At 50.2% G+C, this 21,593-nt stretch overlaps 1 protein-coding gene across 19 annotated transcripts in view; it reads right to left on the reverse strand.

The window, feature by feature from the left end:
• The window catches only part of Camk2g (calcium/calmodulin dependent protein kinase II gamma), a 76,100-nt gene extending 55,037 nt beyond the window's left edge, over positions 1–21,063 (reverse strand). For 15 of the 19 annotated variants that reach the window (XM_045137359.1, XM_045137367.1, XM_004657938.3 and 12 more), the window contains exons 1-3: positions 20,922–21,063; positions 19,283–19,377; positions 2,714–2,773 (exon numbers count right to left, since the gene is read on the reverse strand). In XM_045137359.1, the coding sequence (XP_044993294.1) occupies positions 2,714–2,773; positions 19,283–19,377; positions 20,922–20,986 (220 nt within the window). In that variant the 5' untranslated portion in view covers positions 20,987–21,063. The remainder of the gene's footprint in view (positions 1–2,713; positions 2,774–19,282; positions 19,378–20,921) is intronic. The other 4 variants (XM_045137355.1, XM_045137360.1, XM_045137363.1 and 1 more) reach the window with 4 other exon arrangements.
• Between the last annotated feature and the right edge of the window lie 530 nt (positions 21,064–21,593).

The raw sequence follows: 21,593 nt of genomic DNA on the forward strand, positions 1-21,593 counted from the left end.
AAAGGGGGCACTTCACTTGTGACAGGCCTGTTCATTTCCCAGTTGGCATTATTATGCCCTCACCCCTCATGGTTTGCCTTGCCACATCACTGATGAAGATGAGGTAGGTCTGCTCGCTCTATCATCAAGTTCTATACCTCTGTTCTCCTCCCTATGTGTGCATAATTCATCACTGATATATGAGGTAGTCACAAGAAACAAAAAAGGGGCTGGAGAGATGGCTTATCAGTTAAGGCGCTTGCCTGCAAAGCCAAAGGACCCCGGTTCGATTTTCCAGGACTCACGTTAGTCAGATGCACAAGGTGGCACATGTATCTGGAGTTTGTTTGCAGTGGCTGGAGGCCCTGGCACGCCCATTCTCTCTCTCTCTCTCTATCTGCCTCTCTCTGTATCTTTTAAATAAACATTTTTTTAAAGCAGCAAAAAGAAAAGGACATGACTATCCTTGAACTTTGAGACTTGTGACTATGACATCAAATTGCCTGGGCTGGTGGGTAGCTTTGGAGACAAACCTTTTGATTTAAAAAACAGATAAGTAAAATGTTTTCAAAATGTACTAGATTTAAAGGCATGCATCATCACACCTGGATCATTTTTCTTTCTTTTTTCTTTTTTCAAGGTAGGGTCTTGCTCTAGTCTTGGCTGACCTGGAATTCACTATTTAGTCTCAGGGTGGCCTTGAACCTCAACACAATCCTCCTACCTTTGCCTCCTAAGTGCTGGGATTAAAACAAGCACCACCACGCCTGGCTCATTTAAAAAAATTATTTATTTGAGAGATAGAAATAGGGAGAAAGAGTAGAGGGCTGGAAGGATGGCTTAGTAGTCACAAGAAACAAAAAAGGGGCTGGAGTGATGGCTTATCAGTTAAGGCGCTTGCCTGCAAAGCCAAAGGATCCAGGTTCAATTCCCCAGAACCCACATAAGCCACATGCAGAAGGTGGCACATGTGTCGAGTCGGTTTGCAGTGGCCGGTGCATCATTCCTTCTCTCTCTTTCTGTCTCAAGTCAATAAAAAGAAATAATTTTTTTAAAAATTAAGAAAAAAGAGCCGGGCATGGTGGCACATGCGAGGCCACCCTGAGACGACATAGTGAATTCCAGGTCAGCCTGGGCTAGACTGAATCTCTACCTCCAAAAATCAAAAAATAAAAATAAAAATAATAAATAAATAAATAAAAGAAGAGGCAGATAGAGAATGGGTACACACCAGCCACTGCAAACAAATTCCAGATGCATGTACCACCTTGTGCACCTGGCTTATGTGGCTACTGGTGACTCGAACTGTCCTTAGGCTTTGCAGACAAGAGCTTTATCCACTAAGCCATCTCACCAGCCTTGAAATCTCATTTTTAAATACTAGCAAATAATAATAAAAAAATACTTTTAGACCACTGAACCAGCCAAAGGAAACATGCCTGGATTTGTGACTGCTGCTCTAAGTGCTTCTCTCTCTGTTGGTCCTCTCTTGTCCTAGCCCACACACTGGTACCTACTGTGTTTTTTAGGTGAAGGTCTAACCTCAGAGGCCAAAGACAGGGGAGCTCCAACTGCTCTAAGGCCAGGACTCACTGGCTAAGAGGTACTGGCTGCATGGAATACACCACACCAGGCGGCACAGCAGCCCTGGCTATGCCAATCTGCTCTGACTGCGATCTATAAAGCCCTGCATGGCTGGAGTTCTGGTTACCTCGGAGCTGCTGCTCTCCCCATGGGCTGGTGTGCAACCTGGGCTCTCTCACATTTGAACTCTCACCAAGCCTTCTGAGATCTGGAGGCAGCACGGAGCTTTAGCAAGTTGCTTCGGAGCCCTAGCGCCAAGAACAGGGCAGGAAGCCTCAGGGCACTGTGGGAGCCCTGATATTTAGGCCATGCCTGAGGAGCACAGACCACGTGTTGTCTTTTGTGATGACTCAGGGCTTTCAGGAAAACCTAGGAGATGCTCCCTGGTCTGTTTCGAGTCAACAACACTGGAGTTTCTGCTCAGACCCTGCAGCCAGCCCAGTTTCTGTCCCTTCTGTAAGGAGCGCCAAATCAGAGCCAAAGCTTCTGGCAAAGGAGGTTTTAGCTAAACAATGTAAAACAGAGCCAGAGTGGGCTGTGGCAGGCAAACCTCCTCGAGCTTTAGAACAACCAACAATGTGCTCTTGTACCCCACTCAGGGTGGGAGCAGGGAAAAAATTCCCCCCCATTTTTGATCCTTCCCCATCTGAGCAGCTCCTGCCACTCCTTCTCCAGAGAAGCCAGGCAGTCAGGGAACACAAACGGGAATGCCATGGAAACCCCCAGAGTGGGAAGGACACTGCAAAGGGACAAACTCTTTTTAGGACCAGAAACAAAATCCTGAGTCTTTCAAGCTCAGGCTATGGATGGTTCCCGGTGAGGGATGCTGGCAGGCTGGTAGCCCGGAACCTCACACACTGACGGCCTTGGACTTCAGCCCAAAGGCAGGAGAAAGGAGAGAAAGGGAGTCTGAAGCCCAGTCAGAGGCCTCACATCCCAGCCCTGAGATGGCACAGCAGCCATGGAGACACTCAGGCCTCACGACAAAAAGCTCTAGAATTCTGACACGCAGCGCCATTCTGCTTAGGCAAGAAGAGATACCAGGTGAAGACGCATGACTGAAAGTAGTAACTCCTTGCACAAAGCGGACCTCTGCTCTGCCTGCCTTCCACACCTAAAACACTCCCAGAATCCTCTGCAGTGCACTCACCAATGTTTGGATGTTTCAGAAGTCGGCATATTCGGGCCTCGCGTTCTAGTTTCTGATGATCTAAAAGGAGACAAAAGAAAACAAAAATTGATTGCCCATTCTATCTGTGGTTACCTGGTTATTCATATTCCTTTAATTTTTTTTTTTGTTGTTGTTGTTGCTTTATTTTTTGAGGTAGGGTCTCACTCTAGCCCAGGCTGACCTGGAATTCACTCTATATTCTCAGGGTGGCCTCGAACTCATGGCGTTCCTCCTACCTCTGCCTTCCAAGTGCTGGGATTAAAAGTGTGTGCTACCACACCCGGCTTTCCTTCATTTTTAAAAAAATATTTATTTATGAGCAAGGAGGGGGGAGGGAGAGAGAGAGAACAGGCACATCAGGGCCTCCTGTAGCAACAAATGAACTCCAGAGTCTCCTGGCTTTATGCGGGTACTGGGGATTTGAATCCAGGCTGTCAGGCTTTGCCAGCAAGCACCTTTAACTGTTGAGCCATCTCTCCAGCCCCATATTCCTTTAATTTTTTGGCACTGACTAGGCACTTGTGGCAATTTGCTAAATTAACAAAGGAAGTCACAGTAAACCCAGAGACAGTCCACCTTTTCCAGATAAGAAAATGACTTGAGTGGCTGGAGAGAGAGCTCAGCAGTTAAGGCGCTTGCCTGCAGAGCCTTAATGACCCAAGCTCTATTCCCCAGTACCCATGTAAAACCAAGTGAAATGTGTCTGGAATTTATTTGCAGCATGCTGCTGTAGGCCCTGGTGTGCCCATTCTCTCTCCTCTCTCTCTCTGCTTGCAAATATTTTTTTTTTAATTATTTTTATTTTTTTGAGGCAAGCCCAACAGACTGGCCATTTTTTTTTTAAATGCAAGAGAGAGAGAGAGAGAGAGAGAGAGAGAGAGAATGGGCATGCCAGGGTCTCCAGCCACTGTAATCGAACTGCAGATGCATGTGACACCTTGTACACATGTGCAACCTTGTACGCCTGTGTCACCTTGTGCATCTGGCTTATGAGGGATCTGAAGAGTCGAACATGAGTCCTTATGCTTCACAAGCAAGTGCCTTAACTACTAAGCCATCTCTCTTTTTCGAGGTAGGGTCTCACTCTGGTCCAGCCTGACCTGGAATTAACTCTGTCATCTCAGGGTGGCCTTGAACTCTTGGCAATCCTCCTACCTCTGCCTCCCGAGTGCTGGGATTAAAGGCGAGCGCCACCATGCCCGCCTAATAAAAACATTTTTTTTAAAAAATGACTTCAGGGCTTGAAAGATGGCTTAGTGGTTAAGGCACATGCCTGCGAAGCCTAAGGACCCAGGTTCAATTCTTCAAGTCCCACATAAGACAGATGCATGTGGTGGCACATGCATCTAGAGTTCGTTTGCAGTGGCTAGAGACCCTGGCGCACCCATTTTCTTTCTCTCTCTCTTTCTCTGTGCCTTTAATGAATAATTAAATAAAAATAAATCGTAAAAAAAATGAAAAATGACTTGAGAGCTGGAGAGATGGCTTAGTGGTTAAGGTGCTTGCCTGGTTCGTTTCCCCAGTACCCATGTAAGCCAGATGCACAAGGTGACGCATGCATCTGGAGTTCATTTGCACTGGCTAGAGGCCCATTCTCTCTATCTACCTCTTTCTCTCCTCCCCTCAAATAAATAAATAAAAGTAAAAAAATGACTTGAGCAGCTAAACATCTGTGAGAAGCAGACAAGAATCTGAATCCAGGCCTTCATCTAAAACTCTGGTCCTCTTTCCTCTATGACGGGACTCACTGGGCCAGGCATATTTCCCCAGAAGATGTGCCAGAGACCACAGGTAGTACTAAACCCTGTGTAAAAGCACTGTGAATCCAAGCACAGTGGCATAGGTCTGTAATCCTAGCATGTGGGAAGCAGAGGCAAGAGGATCATGAGATCAAGGCCAGCCTAGGTTATATAGTATCATAGCATAATCCTGTCTCAAAAAAAACCCCAAAAAACAATGGCTGGCAATATAGCTCAGTGGCGAGGCACTTGCCTAGCATGTGCAAGGCCCTGGGTCCAATCACTGCTCCCCTTCTCCAAAAAAAAGGAAAGAAAGAAAGAAGAAAAAAAAATACTACAACAGTTGATCAATTGGCTAACCAAGAAGGCCACTAAATGACTAACGGGCGGGTAGCTTACACAGCATGGGTATGTGGATGATTCAGGTCCTGCATGGGATGGAGCAGATGGCAAGACATTTTAACATGTTACTCAGACAGCATGCAATTTAAAATTCAACTGCTTACTTCTGGAATTTTCCAGAAACTTGGATCATAGCCACAGGTAACTGCAACTGTGGAAAGCAACAACCAAGGACACAGGGGGACTAGAGTAATAGCTAAGGTGCGGGCTTGGGGGATGGCTTAGCACTTAAGGCATTTGCCTGTGAAGCCCGAGGACCCGGGTTCAATTCCCCAGTCCCCACACATGCTTCTGGAGTTCCTTTGCAGTGCAGGAGGCCCTGGAGTGTGCACACACATTCTCTCTCTCAAACGAATTTTTAAAATCTAAAAAAATAAAAGAAAGGCTAAGGCGCACTAAGCCTAGTAATGAGACAGCACTATGTTAGAAGTTCTGTATGTTCTCTTAGGCAGCCCTCATGACAACCCTGGGACAGAGTGGTGCTGACCACAAAGGAGTGGACGACCAAGATGACAACAACTGGGGCTGGGGAGATGGCTCGGCAGTTAAAGGGACGTGTCTGCAAAGCCTTGCTGGCCCAAGTTCAACTCTCCTGCCAGCCGCATAAAGCCAGATGGGTCTTCATCTGCAGTAGCAATGGGCATTAAGCACATGCAAAAAAAAAAACCCCAAAATTAAATTAAAGACTTTTTTTTCAGTATTTTTATTTTATTTGCAAGAAGAGAGAGAAAGAATATGATGAGCATGCCAGGGCCTCTAGCTGCTACAAAGAAACTCCAAATGCATGTGCCACCTAATGCATTCAGCTCTCCCAAACCCAGGCCATTAGGCTTTGCAGGCAAGCACCTTAACAGCTGAGCCATCTCTCCAATCCTAAAAAAAAAAAAAAAAAAAAAAAAATCAAAAGATAGTGATGACTTAAAATAATAGCTAGCTTTATTGAGGGCTCACTTCTAAATCAGACAGACACATCTTTTCATTAATCATTAGTACAACTCCAAGAGGATGGCACAACTATGAGAGCCATTTCATAGAACGAGAAACCAGGACACAAAACCTGCTTCTTGCCAGAATCCTTGGGGTACCCACCCTTTGAGCTCTAACTTCTTTGAACTCAAGCCCCGGGATTACTGTTTTGAGGAAACGACCAGAATCTGTTAGTACTCAGATCCAAACGAGCGGTGGAGGCCAATCCCTTGCACAGGAAGACAGAGCTCCAAGAAGCAGAGGGTGCTCCTCAGAGCAAGGAAGCCTAGAAGCCTCCGCACTCTGCCTCACTGCTACCTGCTGGAATCCAGCCAAGGCTACCTTCTCATAAGCCGTCCTCACTCTTCTTGGCAGGCTGTGACTTCTCCCTTCCGTGACCCTCCCTCCTCTCTCTCACTGTGTTATGATTCCCACATCATGTATCACAACAGTTATCTTTTAGTTATAAATTCTTCAGAAGCGTTGGAGGGGAGCTGTATTTCCTAGAATTCTTTCTGTAAACAGGGACTCTCAATAAGGCCTTAACTGTAACAGCAGCATTAGTAACCACCATCATTTACTGAGCATTTACTACATGTCAGCAGAGGCAAAACTTATTACAGTTCAGGGCTAGAGAGATGGCTTAGCAGTTAAGACGCTTGCCTGTGAAGCCTAAAAACTCCAGGTTCAATTCTCCAGTTCTCATGTAAGTCAGATGCACAAGGTGGTGCACACATCTGCAGTTCATTTGCAGTGGCTGGAGGCCCTGGAACACCCATTCTCTCTATCTGCCTATTCCTGCCTGCCCCCCCCCACCTCTCTCTCAAATAAATAAATAATTTAAAAAAAACTAGTATAGTTCATCCTCGCAGAAACTGTAAATGGGATCTGACTAGATCTATTACCTACAAATGAAGCAAAAAAGGCTCAAAAGCAGAAAGTCATAATGAGCCAGCTGTGGTGGCACACGCCTTTAATCCCAGCACCAAGGTAGGAGGATTCCTATGAGTTTGAGGCCACCATGAAACTACATAGTGAGTTCCAGGTCAGCCTGGGCTAAAGTAAGACCCTACGTTGAAGGGAAAAAAAAAGAGAAAGAGAGAGAGAGAAGCTTACATGAATAGGATGTCAATACAGATGGTCTGAACCTAGCTCCCTCTTTCTCCATCACTATGCTGTGACAACAGAATGAAGAAAAGTAAGAGCATCAGCCAAACACTGTAGTTTTTAGGGGTCAGAATCCAGTACAGTCCAACTCCTCGGGCCAAGCAAGTCCTGTCTCTCTTGGTTGGGGCTTCTCCCCAGCCTACCTCCACTCTACATTGCAGAGAGCCTCTGTACAGCCTCCTGCGATGTGCACAATGATCCCACCAGGCAGGAGCTGTGGTTGCTCCCATTTTACTAATGATGAAACCAAGACCTAAGGAAGTTAAAGAACTTAACAAAGACTCACCCGTAGGAAAGTGACAGAATTAGGATTCAACCTCTGGCCTGTCAGTCTAAGATAATATAAAGATTGTAGACAGAAAGAACTCACATAGATCATTTTACCAATCGGCCCCCAGCTTTGTCCTAAACTTTCCCTTTAGCAATAGCTGTGCTTCGTGCAAAGAGGTGGGAACAAACAGAGCTTAGTTCCTGCTACCCAGTACTAATCCATCCCAGCTGGCCAAAGATCTGGGTCAGGCCTTTCTTCTCACCTTGAGTTTACCAAGACCAAGGATCAGGATTCAGCCAGGAGAACCCAAGTGAACTCTCAACTCCCACACTGCCTGGTATCCCCTGGTTCCAGGCAGAAGGATGTGGTCAGGAAGCATGCAGGGAAAAAGCAATAACCTCACTTAATGGGGAAGGGGGGGGGGCTTGCTCTTTCCAAATATGGTCACACATCAGGGAGAACCCACTTTCCTCCCAGCCTTTGACTGGAGACCAAGGTATCAAGCAAGCCAGACCCCCAAGCTGCAGATCCATCCACTCTATCTCTGACTACTCACCTCACCACGCTTGACCCACAACTTTTGGGTTATGTTGCCTGGGCAGGTGTAGGAGAATAGCATCTTGCAATGCGGAGGTGGCAGCTTGAGGGGAAGGCCCAGAAGATTAATGTTTATCTCCTCTCTTAAGTCTCTTACTGGCTAATGGTTACAGCCCCACAACAGCAGCAGCACTAAAAATAAGGAAGGACGCTCTGGCTTTACCAATGACTCAGAGTGGAGAGAGGAGACAAGAGGATTCAGGCTCCCAGCTCCTCGAAAGAGCTGCCCAGGGTCCAAAGAACCCGTGTCACCATGTCGTTCAACCCTAAACCCACAGCCAAATCTCCCTATCTTGGCAAGGCTTATGTCTTCTCAAAACCCCACTGCTGTGCCTTGGTCCTGTTCTGATTCTAAGCCACGAAGTACAGCAATTAACACATCGTTTTTGGAGTCAGAAAGCCCTGGATCGAGTCCAGGGCTGCTATATCTGGTAAGTTATTAGACTCACCTGAGCCTCATTCATTCCTTTGAAAAACATTTAGTGAGACCTACCAGCTAGGAGGCATTGCTTCTAGATGCAGGGAAACCAGTGGTGAATAAACCAGCCAGCCAGACCTGCCTTCATGGAGCACACATTCTATGAGGAAGGAGGTGGTGGAGGGGGCACAGAGAAGGAAGAAACTCAAGGGCAAATCAGATATTGCTGCAAGTGCCGTGGAGAAAAATAAAGCAGGGAGGCGGGCGTGGTGGCGCATGGCTTTAATCACAGCACTAGGGAGGCAGAGGTAGGAGGATCGCCATGAGTTCGAGGCCACCCTGAGAATACAGAGTAAATTCCAGGTCAGCTTGGGCTAGAGTAAGACCCTACACCTTGAAAAGCCAACAATAAATAAATAGAAATAAAGCAGGGGAAGGAGAAAGTCTAAGTGAGGTGGTAAGGGGAAGGCTCAGCAAGGAGATGATATCTGATAAGGACCCACAGGAGGTAAATGAACCAGCTAGCAGTTACATATCTGGGAAGGAGCTTTACATTTTCTCTCTCTTTTGTTTATTTTTATTTATTTATTTAAGAGCAACAGACAGAAAGAGAGACAGAGAGAGAGAGAGAATGGGTGCTCCAGGGCTTCCAGCCACTGCAAACGAACTCCAGATGCATGTGTAACCTTGTATATCTGGCTTATGTGGGACCTGGAAAATCAAGCCTCAAACCAGGGTCCTTAGGCTTTATGGGCAAGCACTTAACCGCTAAGCTCTCTCCAGCCCTGCTCTCTCTTAAAAAAAAAAAAATTATTGGGGGGGGAGAGAGAGAGAATGGGCATGCTAGGGCCTCTAGCCACTGCAAATGAACTCTAGACACATGCACTACCTTGTGCATCTGGCTTACATGGGTACTGGGGAATTGAACCTGGGTCCTTTGACTTTGCAGGCAAGTGCCTTAACCACTGAGCCCCTTTTCTTCCTTTCTTTGTTTCTTCCTTCCTTCCTTCCTTTCTTAATTTGACAGAGAAAGAGGGAGAGAGAGAGAGAGAGAGAATGGGTGTGCCAGAGCCTCCAGCCACTGTAAATGAACTCCAGACACGTGCACCCCTTGTGTATCTATCTGGCTAATGTGGGTCCTGGGGAACTGAACCTGGGTCCTTTGGCTTTGCAGGCAAACACCTTAGCCACTAAGTCATCCCGCCAGCCCCCTTCTTTTTCTTTTAAGGCAGATTTTCATGTATCCCAGCCTGGCCTTAAACTTGCTATATAACAGGGATTATGCCTGAATTTCTGACTTTCCTACCTTCCCTTCTGAGTGCTAGCATTACTACAATGGCAGGCATCAACACCTTAAGTTTAAAGGAGGTAATATGGCAGAGAACTTGGCATAGGGTCTGGCACATAGCAAATGCCTTCTTTCCAAGAACCCAGTAACTGGGATGGATACATGGCTCAGCAGTTAAAGCACTTGCTTGCAAAGCCTAACAACCCTGGTTCGATTCCCCAGTACCCATATAAAGCCAGATGCACAAAGTGGCACATGCGACTGGAATTTATCTGCAGAAGCTGGAGGCCCTGGAGTGCCTACTCTCTCTCTCTTTTTCTCTCTGCTTGCAAATTAATTAATTAATTTTTAAAAAAGAGCAAAGTAATAAGGAGAACAAGGTCTCCTGGGCTGGGCATGTGGCCACAGCTATGGCCAGAGACTAGAGGACAGGATCAGCTTGCTCTCCCCTCTGCCCGGGCAGACGCGGGTTCTGAAATATACCATCTGTCCTGGCTTCCCACGAGGTCCTCTACTGCCATTCTAGAGGCAAGTTTGCCCATGTCTATAGCCTGCAGATGAATGCACACAACAGTCTCCTCAGAGAGAGGGCCACCCCAGGGAGTGCTGCTGACCACAAGATCCCTCCTCTTCCTCGGCCTCACTGGCAGTGGCACCTTGCCATCCCCAAGCTCTCTGCTCAATGAGCCATGTGGTTTCTGCCTACCACAGCTTCTTATGCCACGCCCCAGCCTGGCCTCCCGCTGGTGGCCTCCCGTCTCTTTCTCCCTACACCTCTTGTCCTGTAGTTACCTCAGGACAGGTCCACAGTTGAGGAAAAAGGGACTATTCCACCCTAGCAAGAATAAAAAGTAGTTTAGTTTGTAGCATATCTTTTCCTACATACAAGGGTGTCCCTGTGTGGCAAGGCATCCTTGACACCAAAAGGTCTCAGTCTGCTGAGCTGACTTGGTCCACAGTGATGAGGACTAGGCCCAGCATCCCAAGGTAGGTGAGAACCCACCAGCCTCATCTCTTCACACAGCCCTCCTGTCAGCCACCACTAGGGAACAGCTGGGACCTTCCCAGGCTGACCCTCCTCCGGCCTACCTTTCTACTGGGCTCCTCCCATCCTCCCTCCCACAGCCCAGCCCCCCCTTCCTGTTTGACAACAGCCACTTCCCACTTCGCACAGGGCCACTTCCTGCCTGTGTAGCCTGTGTGCTACTGCCATGGAGACCCACCCTGCTGGCCTTCAGCTCAGCTCCAACCACAGCCCTCTGCAAGACTTTTTCCCCCTTTCAAAAGCAGAGGTGGCAACAGGAGCAGACAGCAGACGCAGCCTTATGAAGGCGTCATCCCAGACTTCCAGCTCCTGCTTGGACCTTTCCCCAACAGTCCACCGGAGCTCAGCCAGGTCCTGACAAACAGGAATCCTAAGAAACTTGGGCTCTCATCTTCTGCTCTAGTGCTTTAGGACTTGGTCCAAGACACCACGATCACACAGGTAGCAAAGCAAGAAGTGACCAGGTGCAACCAGGGAGCGGAAAAGAGGAAGCGGGCAGTAAGGTAACAGCACACGGCAAAGGTTCACATGGAGCGCCACCTTGCCCCTCCACCCCAAGAGGCAAGCCTACGTATTCCAAATACCCTTTCCTCCCCTTCCTCAAAATTGGAGGCCAGGGAAGATGCCAAGATGCCACAGCCCTGCTAGGAACTTGCCCACAGATTTAGTGACATTTCTCTAGTAGTACCTTGGAATAAGAATTTGGTCATACTCTGGCTATGAGGTCTCTCCCTAAATTCAAATCTCAAAGGCACCCTTCCCTTTTCAAAGAAACCTATGCTGGAGACCCCAACCATTATGAGAAGCTCTCAGCAGACCCATTCTATTTATGACACTTGATATGGGGGGTAGTCTCATTTTGCTGCCCTCCTGAGTGCCCCCACCTCCTTCCCAACAATAAAGTCCTGTTTGCCTCCTTGGGCACTACTTTGACAAGGAGAAATGAGGGCACTATATAGGCCTTTGGTGCCATAGTCCACCTTCCCCAACTTCTTATAAACAACCTTGAGCCTTAGGCACTGGCCAGTGGGAATCTCAAGCCATAACCCCACTGACATTTCCCTGACTCAACGACGCCATGTTCCTTCACTCTTTGAATCTCACTCAAAAGGGGCAAAGATTCTCCAATTAAAGGCACAGTCTGTCTACCATGTAAGAGCAGGATCTGTGTCTTCTGGTTTCTTCACACTTTTTCTTTTCAAAGTAGGGTCTCACTCTAGTCCAGGCTGACCTGGAATTCACTACGTAGTTTCAGGATGGCCTTGAACTCACGGCGATCCTACCACCTCTGCCTCCTGAGTGCTGCCACCACGCCCGGCTCCTTCACACTAGTACACCTAAGGAGTAACCAAGGACTACAGGGAACAGGGCCTGAAATGTGCTCATTTGAACTGTCCACACAGACAGACACGCATGCATGCGTGTACCTTTTCAGCTCTAAATTGAAGAATTCTAATCAGGTAACACTAAGTCCTGATCCCCACTGTGGCCTTTGGGTCTTAAGACAAGGAGAAGCCTACTAAGGAAGGAAAGGCAAGAGGCGGCAAGACACTGCCCACTGTTCAAGCTCCCAACCATTTTTGATGGAGAGAATCCCCATGGGGCCATTGGCAAGCCCCAAGAAGGCAAGGCTCTGCCTGCGGACACTCTGGCCACTTTCATGGGCCAAAACCGGGTCAGCTGTTGAGTTCTCTGTGCCCCCGGCAGGTCTCCTGGTGCCCATAGCCTTTGCCCACTGTTTTGGTGACATTTCCTTCATGGTAACCAGCCCCAAGTAAAACATCCCAGGAAGCAGCCCCTAAAAATAGCTCCTCCCAGGGCAGCGGCAAGCAGGGGGAGGGGAAGGAGAGAGAGGAGGAAAGAGGGGAGCAGATGGGAAGCTACTACTGCTGCTGTTGATGGTGACAGGGCCCAGGAAGTAGAAACAGTGTTGGGGAGGAGGGGGTGGCTGGAAATGCCCCCAGCACCGAATCTAAGAAACATGGGCCCAGATGAGGGCAGAGCCCAAGCCAGCAGTAAGGAGGGATCTGTTCTTCTGGGCTTAGAGCTCTGGGGGCTAGGTGGAGAGGTGTGGGATGACACACCAGGATTTGTCACGGGAACCAAGTACCAAAATCTGTGCTTGAAAAGGTACAGCCCAAGGGGAAGCGAAGGCCATCGCTGCCTACGGATTTCTAGGGTCTGAGCGCCAGCAAAAGCTTGAAACGAAACCAAAACCAAACTCCTAACCAACCTCCCATGCCTTGGTTTCCCCAACGGTCCTGGCACAGATCTGTCTGGCCATGGGCAGGTGACAAGGGACCTCTGCAGAGAGGCGCTCAAGAGGTGCAAAGTGCCCATCTCTTGCTGTCACCACCCTTTTGGCACCTATGGGATCAGGTCCTTGTCCGCCTGCCAAAGCTGTTCAGAGAGCAGTCAGCACAGAGAAGGGGGCAGGAGCTGGTCACACCCGGCCCTCCCTTCCCGTCTCCAGCCTCAGCCGAGAATGGGGTCAGCCACTCACCTCTAGGGTTTCAGCACAGCTTCTGACAAGGTTATTATGATGACAAGGGATGAGAAGACGCAGCAGGAAGAAAAGCAGAGGCACCTTCCAGCCTCTACCCCTACCCACCAGTATCCCAGGTCCCTCTGGGAAAAGTGCATGCCTGGGCAGAGTGATGGGCCAGTGCTGTGTGACTTAAGTCCCACGTCTCACATCATGACCACACAATGAGAATGGCCAAGCAGAAGCCTTGACACAAGAGGAGGCAACTCCACCTACTCCCCGACCCACTGTAGAAGTCAGAGACCCGATCACTTATATGCGGGATGCTATTACTTTGTTACCAGAAACTGCCCTGTTTTATCCTCAAAAGGAAAACGTGGTTTTGCACAGAATCTCCCAACATGAGTCCCAGCATTCCAGTGCCACACACAGCCTCCTCCTGCACCCCTCCCTTCAATGCCACCCCACTCTGCCTTCTTGTCCCCTCACTTCACCCCGATCCTTAACAGGAAAGTCTTACTTGGAGATACCACAGGGGACACAAATGTCATGGGGGCTACTCAGGCCAACACCAAGGGGGTGGGGACTTTCAGCTGGCACTATCCAAAGGGATCCCATTTCAGTCCCCTGGGCCAGCTGGACCCAGAAAGGGACAGCCTTTACCCTTCTGGTGGCCAACATACCACAACACCAGCCACTCAGCCTCAGACACAGAGTGACACCCCAAACTGGGGTCCCAGAACAAGGCTCCTAATCAGAGGACTGCTCATACACACAGACGGCCACACAGAAGCAGAGACACTACAGGGAGAAGTTGTGTCTGGTGAACTCCAGGAGGATGACAGAAGCAACTGACACCGCCGATTTTGTGTTTTTATCATTTTTGTTTGCTTTGAGACACAGCCTTGGGCTGGAGAGATGGTTTAGCGGTTAAGGTGTTTACCTGTGAAGCCAAAGGACTCAAGCTCAATTCCCCAGGGCCTACGTAAGCCAGATGCACACAAGGTGGCACATGCGTCTGAAGTTTATTTACAGTGGTTGAAGGCCCTGGTGCACCCATTCTTTCTCTCTCTCTCTCTGCCTCTTTCTCTCTCAAATAAAATAAAATAAAAAAAGAGACACAGTTTTGCTATATATCCCAGGCTGCCACAGAACCTGCAGCAATATTCCTACATCAGCCTCCCAAATGATGGGAATAGAGGTGTGTACCATCACATGTAGCATCTGCCCCTACTTACACATAACATTTCTTAAAGAGTGGTTCGTGTATAACCTGCATGAAATTTGTTGAAGCCTGTGTTTAAAAATAGAAATTCTGAGCCGGGCGTGGTGGCGCACGCCTTTAATCCCAGCACTCGGGAGGCAGAGGTAGGAGGATTGCCTTAAGTTCGAGGCCACCCTGAGACTCCATAGTGAATTCCAGGTCAGCCTGGGCTAGAGAGAGACCCTACCTCGAAAAACCAAAAAAAAAAAAAAATATAGAGAGAGAGATTCTGAGCCGGCATGATGGCGCACGCCTTTAATCCCAGCACTCGGGAGGCAGAGGTAGGAGGACTGCCGTGAGTTTGAGGCCACCCTGAGACTCCATAGTGAATTCCAGGTCAGCCTGGGCTACAGTGAGACCCTACCTCGAAAAACCAAAACAAACAAACAAACAAAAAAATAGAAATTCTAGCTGGGCGTGGTGGCACACACCTTTAATCCCAGCACTCGGGAGGAAGAGGTAGATGGATTGCCGTGAGTTCGAGGCCACTGAGACTACATAGTGCATTCTGGGTCAGCCTGGGCTAGAGAGTGAGACCTTACCTCACAAAACCAAAAACAAAACAAAATACAGACTCGGGCTGGAGGGATGGTTTAGTGGTTAAGGTGCTTGTCTGCAAAGCCAAAGGACCCAGGTTTGATTCCCCAGGACCTATATAAGCTAGATGCACAAGGTGGCACATACATCTAGAGTTCATCTGCAGCAAGCTGGAGGCCCTGGCATGCCCATTCTCACTGTCTCTCTTTCTCTCTCTCAAATAAATAAATAATAAAATTAAAGAAAATACAGGTTCTTGAAGAACGGTCTCTGGATAGAACCCAAGAAGCTGCATTTTCTTCTCTCTCTCTTTTTTTTATTATTAATTTCGAGAGAGAGAGAGAATATGCATGCCAGGGCCTTCAGCCGCTGCAAACAAACTCCAGATGCATGCGCCCCCTTGTGCACAGATGCAACATTGTGCATTTGCATCACTGGGCATCTGGCTTATGTGGGACCTGGAGATTCGAACATAAGTCCTTAGGCTTTGCAGGCAGGTGCCTTAACCGCTAAGCCATCTCTCCTACCTTAGATGCTGCATTTTCAACTAGTACTCAAAGTGAGCCTTATGCTCCCTACAACTCAACGTCACTGCTTAGTGGAAGTCCCAACAGTGGTCTTATAAAGTCATTAATGACAAGGAAGGAGGAATCATAAGCTGCACTGCCTTGTGCCTCAAGTACAGGTCTTTATCCTCAGCTGTCCTCTACAAAGCAGCCTGGTCCCTGGAACAAAAAGGGGGAACCCTAGCCAGAAACAGGGAACAAGGGCTCCAGCAACTTGACTCAGGGGCCAAAGCAGCAACCATGATGGGTTACAAAGTCCTCTTCACTCATCACTCAACATGTATATGCAGTATGTACCAGGCACTTTACTCATGCCTGTTTATATAAAAGTAAAGAAACAGATGAGGTCCGTTCCCTCACCTTCCTGGTTCTCCTCAAAAGGAAGGCTTTTCTTACATACAGCAAACTCTTCACCTGGAGTAGATAAGTAGCTGATATAGATGGACGGAACAGTGAGAAACTACTGTAACAGATTTCATGACACTATTTCTGGTAGCATCTCTCAGTAAGGCCAAGGGTATTACTGTAGTAAAATAACTGGAATCCAGATAAGTAAAAATATAAAGGTTTCTTAGAATGTTGCAAGGACCTATCTTAAGTTATGCAGAAGTTAGAAAGAAGACGGGCACGATGGCGCATGCCTTTCATCCAAGCACTCAGGAGGCAGAGGTAGGACGATCTCTTTGAGTTTGAGGCTACCCTGAGACTACATGGTGAATTCCAGGTCAGCCTGGGCTAGACTGAGACTCCACCTCAGGGAAAAAAAAAAAAAGGCATCAGAAAGGACCATTTGCCCTTCAACTGTAGCAATATGGGGATATGCTTTGGATATAAGCAAAGAGAACAGGATATAAAATGTTATGCTCCACGAGGTGAAAATCTGTATGCATATGAATAAAGATAAGAAGGGAATACGAAGATTTAAAAATAAAAAAAGACATAAGGGCTCAGGCTCCTTGGAGGGGGGGTGCTCTTAAATCTTAAAATAACGACTTATCACTGCCGTCACCTGGCCCACTAGCTCCTGCATCCAAGCCTATTTTAAATACCTCCTTCAGCCCAGTAGAGCTAAGCTCAGAACCACAGACTTCTGTAAGAGACTCAACTCCACACCTATCAGTACACTGACGCAAATACAGTGAGGATGTCACATGACTTTCACCAGCTATGTAGGTAGCCTGCAGGCCAAAAAATAAACAAACAAGTGTCCAATGTACGCCTGCATGAACACCCTACCCTGGCAATCCAACCACCTCTATGGGCCTCAGAGGCCACAATGACAAGAAATGGTAGACTACAAGAAAGGCTTCCTATCCAGATCTGATCCCCTGGAAGACTAAGTGATCTCTCCCCAAGGCCTCTTGGGCACTTTACCACAGATACCAAGGAAAAGCAGCTCCATACCCTTTCTTTCCTTTCAGTTTGCAACATGAAGAATCACAAAGAACGCAAGCTGGCAAAGAGTCCCAGCAGACACACCAAACCCCTTCAGACCTTCATAGGTGACCCTGGTGGGTCCATGACATTCCCAGACACAGAAATCCAACACCTGCAGAGCCCTAGACAGACAGACAGCAGCGAGTGAAACCCAGCCCCAGCTGCTGTACCTTTATAAAATATACAGCGTAAACTGAGAGGCTGCAGGGAAGCCGCAGCCTTCGCTCCCAAACCCCACGGGCACTAGCTTAGTGGGGATCTTGACCCAACTCTCTCCAGAAGCTCAAATCCCATAAGCTAGTGCCTATGACCCAGCCCACTCCTTGCTCCCACTATCTCCAAGACAACACCCTCCCACTCGCCCATCTCTGAACAGTACTGGCACTTAACATTCCTGACCCCTCTTGTTGGCATCTGAGCCCATCCACCAGGAACAAGCCTCTGTCCTAAAGTTAACCTGGTACATAAGCCATGCAACAGAGCCTCAGTCTTGGCATAACCATCTCTCAAGTGGGGGAGTTGCTGCCTGGTGCATATGATCTTATACAAGATTTCTCAAGTGGAAAAGAAAAGCAGAAAAATTAAATCTCACCCAATTTGGGCAGTGGAAAAAAAAAAAGATACCAGTTGGGAAAGACAGGATAAGGTGGAGAGGATGAGGAAGAAAAGAGATGCTATCACAAGATCAGGAAGTTCAGGAGGGTAGGTAAAGAGTAGAAAAATCAAAGTCCAAAGCAGGTAGTTCCACAGTCACCACACCAGCTACCTTCAGAACCCTGGGTCAGGACACTGGTGATACAAGAAATGAAAAGCCATGCACCATCAGTAGGGGACAGCAGACATCGGCTATGCTATGTGGGCCTGGGGAGGTATCCATCAACTGGCTATTCCTGCCTGCATCTTCCATTCTTTACCAGAAGATGTCTGTCACGGAGCCCAACCACTGCTGTTCCCCCATCCCAGGGGAGGAGGGCACCTGACCACCCACATATCTCTATGGCAACCACTGCCTTGGACTAGAGGTGCCCAAGAGGAAAAAAAAAAAAAAAAAAGTCAACTTTATAGCCAGCGTACATGAACAGTGAGAGACAGGGAGCTGGGTAGAAGAAAGCAAAACAAGGCCTGGTAGTGGGAACAGAGAAAGACTCCCAGGCCAGAAGGCAGATACAGCCCTGAGAAACAGGTCCCAGGACAACTGGAACAACTGCCAACATGACAAAAGCCCACTGTCATCTCTGTGGAATTTTATAGCTTCTAAATACTGGGGACTATGACATCTCTTGCTCTAGAGATTGCCTACGTCATTATTGGCTGGAGACCACATCTTCCCCAGGGCATCTGTCCTGTCTCCTAATATGTTTATGGGTGTCCCATTCCCCAGCCCTGACTCCTCTGCATCTTTTTACCTTTGTCCCTGGTCTGCACCCTGCAGTTCTCCAGGACCTGACCTCTGTACCAATGAGACCCAGTCGCTGAGCACTTCACACACTGCTGGGTCTACACATATCAAATGAGGAGAGCTTGGCAAGCACCCAACACGAGGTTCAGAGTGTATATGGTTCAAGGTGTTAAAGACAGTCCTTGGCCTTCCAAGTCTCAGGTACTCTCGGGTACTTGGTGAGGATCTGACAGCGAGGCTCTAGGACCTGAGCCTTAAAGCTCTTCACACCCCAAGGCAATGAATGCAGCTCCAGCCCAGACCAGGCCACTGGGATTTCCAGACCACGAGACATCATCACCCTCCACCCAGGACAGACTACATCTGCTGCTGCACCAATAACTTTGTAATTTGATCAAAAAAAAAAAAAAAAACAAAAAAACAGCAATCAAGTTCATCTGGCAGGATCTGTTCCCGAGAAGCCCTCGCCAGTAGCAGCCTCCCCTGATGTTTACAGATTTCTTTCCCTTGGGAGTCTGTTCTGCTGCCTGGTGGGCAGGGGGGGCCTGGATTCATCAGAACTGTTCAATGACTGCATTTCCATCCTAAGTCACTACTGGGGCACAAGGATTAGTTTGGGCCTGCAGAGGCCACCACTGCCCTCCAGAGAAGGGGCTCCAAGTGCCCCAAATTTTAGATAGAGTTTTCTCTTCCACACCACCCACCAGGCCTAGATCTCCCACCAAAGGCCAAACTCCCTCAAGGTTTTGAGGATCACTCCAGCTGCACACATCTCTTACATCGCCATTCTTTTCTCCCTGAACACTTCCAGTTCTCCACAGCACTCCTTTATGGTCAAAGTCCACCCACCCTAAAGTTCTAACTTATCTGTACATGCTGAAACACATTACCACTTTGTCCCCAACCCCTAAGGCATCTGTAGAAGAGTCCTAACTGCAGGAGAAAGGTCAGTCTGGGGTCCACTCACCTCGGGCTGATAACTTCTTGGTATTGATGATTTTTGCTGCATATTCCTGCGTAGACGTTTTCTTCACACACCTGCGGACCACAGAGAAAGCACCCCTGGAGGGAGAAGGGGGAAAGAACTGGGACACGGAGCAGGGCAAAGTGACACAGACACATTTAAGGTTTGAGGACAATAATGATGTTCCCACCACCAGACTTTTGGTCACACACACACACACACACACACACACACACACACACCAGTACACTGTGACAACCAAGACCCAACATAAGGTAGGATGAGGCCACTCTATGATACTGAACAGATGTGGGTGGAGTACCACCCGGCTCCCACCCCCTCATCAGGTCCCTGGGCAAAGCAACAGCCTCGACCTCGGGCCGGGAGCTGGTGGGCAGATGCTACACACACCTGCTGCATCTCACTGACAGCCTCGTGGTCCCACACACAGACAACCAGGAGAGAGAAGGGCCACCCTGCCCTCCTCAGCAGACATAGTTGAGGGCAGGCGAAGGTATAGACTGCCTGGGAGAAATTTTCCTCAAGCGTAGAGGAAAAGTGAGGCTCAACATCCTCACTCCCCCGCCCCACCCCAGAGACCCCTTCCAACCCTACTGCATCCCAGTTCCGCTGACAGCAAGGCGGGGGGGGGGGGGGCACAGCTGCAAGTCTAGCATCCATCGCTCCCCTTCCCCATGGACATTTTCCCCTCTACGTGACCCGCCAAATAGGAGCTCGCACTTCTGGGCTCTGGAAATAATCTCACGGGGTGGAGGGCGGGGGGTCTGGCAGGGCAGGGGCTGCAGTGGGCAGGCTGTGCGCCACGGGCGGGGGTGGGGGTGGCGGGGCCGGGGCTGCGGCGGCGGCGGCCAGCTCGGTGCGGAGAGGAGGGGGATGCTGCGGCTGCGGCGCGCGGCTCGGCTCCCGGGACCACTGCAGGGGTGGGGGGAGGGGCCGGGGGTGCCGCAGCACTGCCCAGCAGCGAGGCTGGGATCCTGGACGCGGTCACTAGCTTGGGCGGGAGGGGGTTGGGAGGGGGGGAGTGGAGGGGCGGGGCCGGGCACCAAACATCTTCCCCACACCCGGGCAAACCGCAGCGGGCTGCGAGCTGCAGAGCTGAGGAGGGTCCTGAATGCCAAGCGCATGGGAGCTGGGGACTGGGTGCAGACAGACAGACAGAGAGAGAGAGAGAGAATGAGATGGAGCAGGGTGGGGAAGGGTCTGTAAGCGGATGGGGTCCAGAGGGGGACACCTGAAAAGGGGGCGGGAGGGGCGGGGCTGGAGGGCGCCCAGGAGCAGGTCCCCGGGGCTGCAGTTTCCGCGGCAGAGCGCGGCGTGCAGCAACCCCGGGGCAAGAGCTGCTGCAAGGGCGCGGAGGGGGCTGCGGGACCGGGAAGCGGAGGAGGAAGATGGGGAGGCCAGAGGACCACCCACCTACCTCCCCCACACACCGGGACGACACGCGGGAAAAGGCTGGCCGGGTTGGGGGGAGTGTGGGGTGGGGTGGGGCGGATCGAGGGGGGCGCTGCAGCGGCCGGTGCAGGGCCGGTGGGGGGGGGAGGCGGGGCGAGGAACCGCAGCGAGCCCGGGCAGCTGGGGCAGGGGTCGGGGAGGAGGAGGGCCCGCGGCTGGAAGGCCGTACTTGCCAAGCTCCTCGAAAAGCTGGTAGTCGTCGGTGAAGCGGGTGCAGGTGGCGGTGGTGGCCATAGTGGCGGGCGGGCGGACGGGCGGACGGACGGACGCGGCGGTGCAGCCCGCGCCGACGTCGGTGCACAGTCACCGCCGCCCCGGCCGAGGGAGCAAGAGGAGGAGACGGGGCTGAGCCCGGCAGCACCGCGAGACTTTACCGGGGAGAGCGAGCGAGCAAGCGAGCGGGCGCGGGAGGGAGGGAGGGAAGGAGGGAGGAGGGAGGGACACCCCCGCGCCCGCCCGCCGGCCCCGCCCCCAGCCCCGCCGGCCCCCCCCGGCACGCCCCCCGGGGGAGGGGCTCCAGGCACCGGCCACGCCCTGGGCCCCGGGAGCCGCCCGAGCTGGGTCCAACCCCCCCCAACACCAACCTCAGAGCGGAGGAAGCTGGTGGAGGGAGTGGTGTCCACCCCACTCACGACCACCCCACTTGAGAGGAGCGAGCAGGGAGGTTTGCGACCTGTGGGCTTGTCCCGGGGCCGGCCCTTGTAAGCGCTCAGGGACGTGTGTGTGCGAAAGTATGTATTGGAGTGGTGTGTTGGGGGGGGTCTGAAGCACGGAGCTTTGGGAAGAAACCAACCACGTGGGTTTCGAACCCGCAGAGCAGCTTGTTTTACAGGAGGAGAGA

Source organism: Jaculus jaculus, chromosome 18 (assembly GCF_020740685.1).
Source record: "Jaculus jaculus isolate mJacJac1 chromosome 18, mJacJac1.mat.Y.cur, whole genome shotgun sequence".
NCBI lineage: Eukaryota > Metazoa > Chordata > Mammalia > Rodentia > Dipodidae > Jaculus > Jaculus jaculus.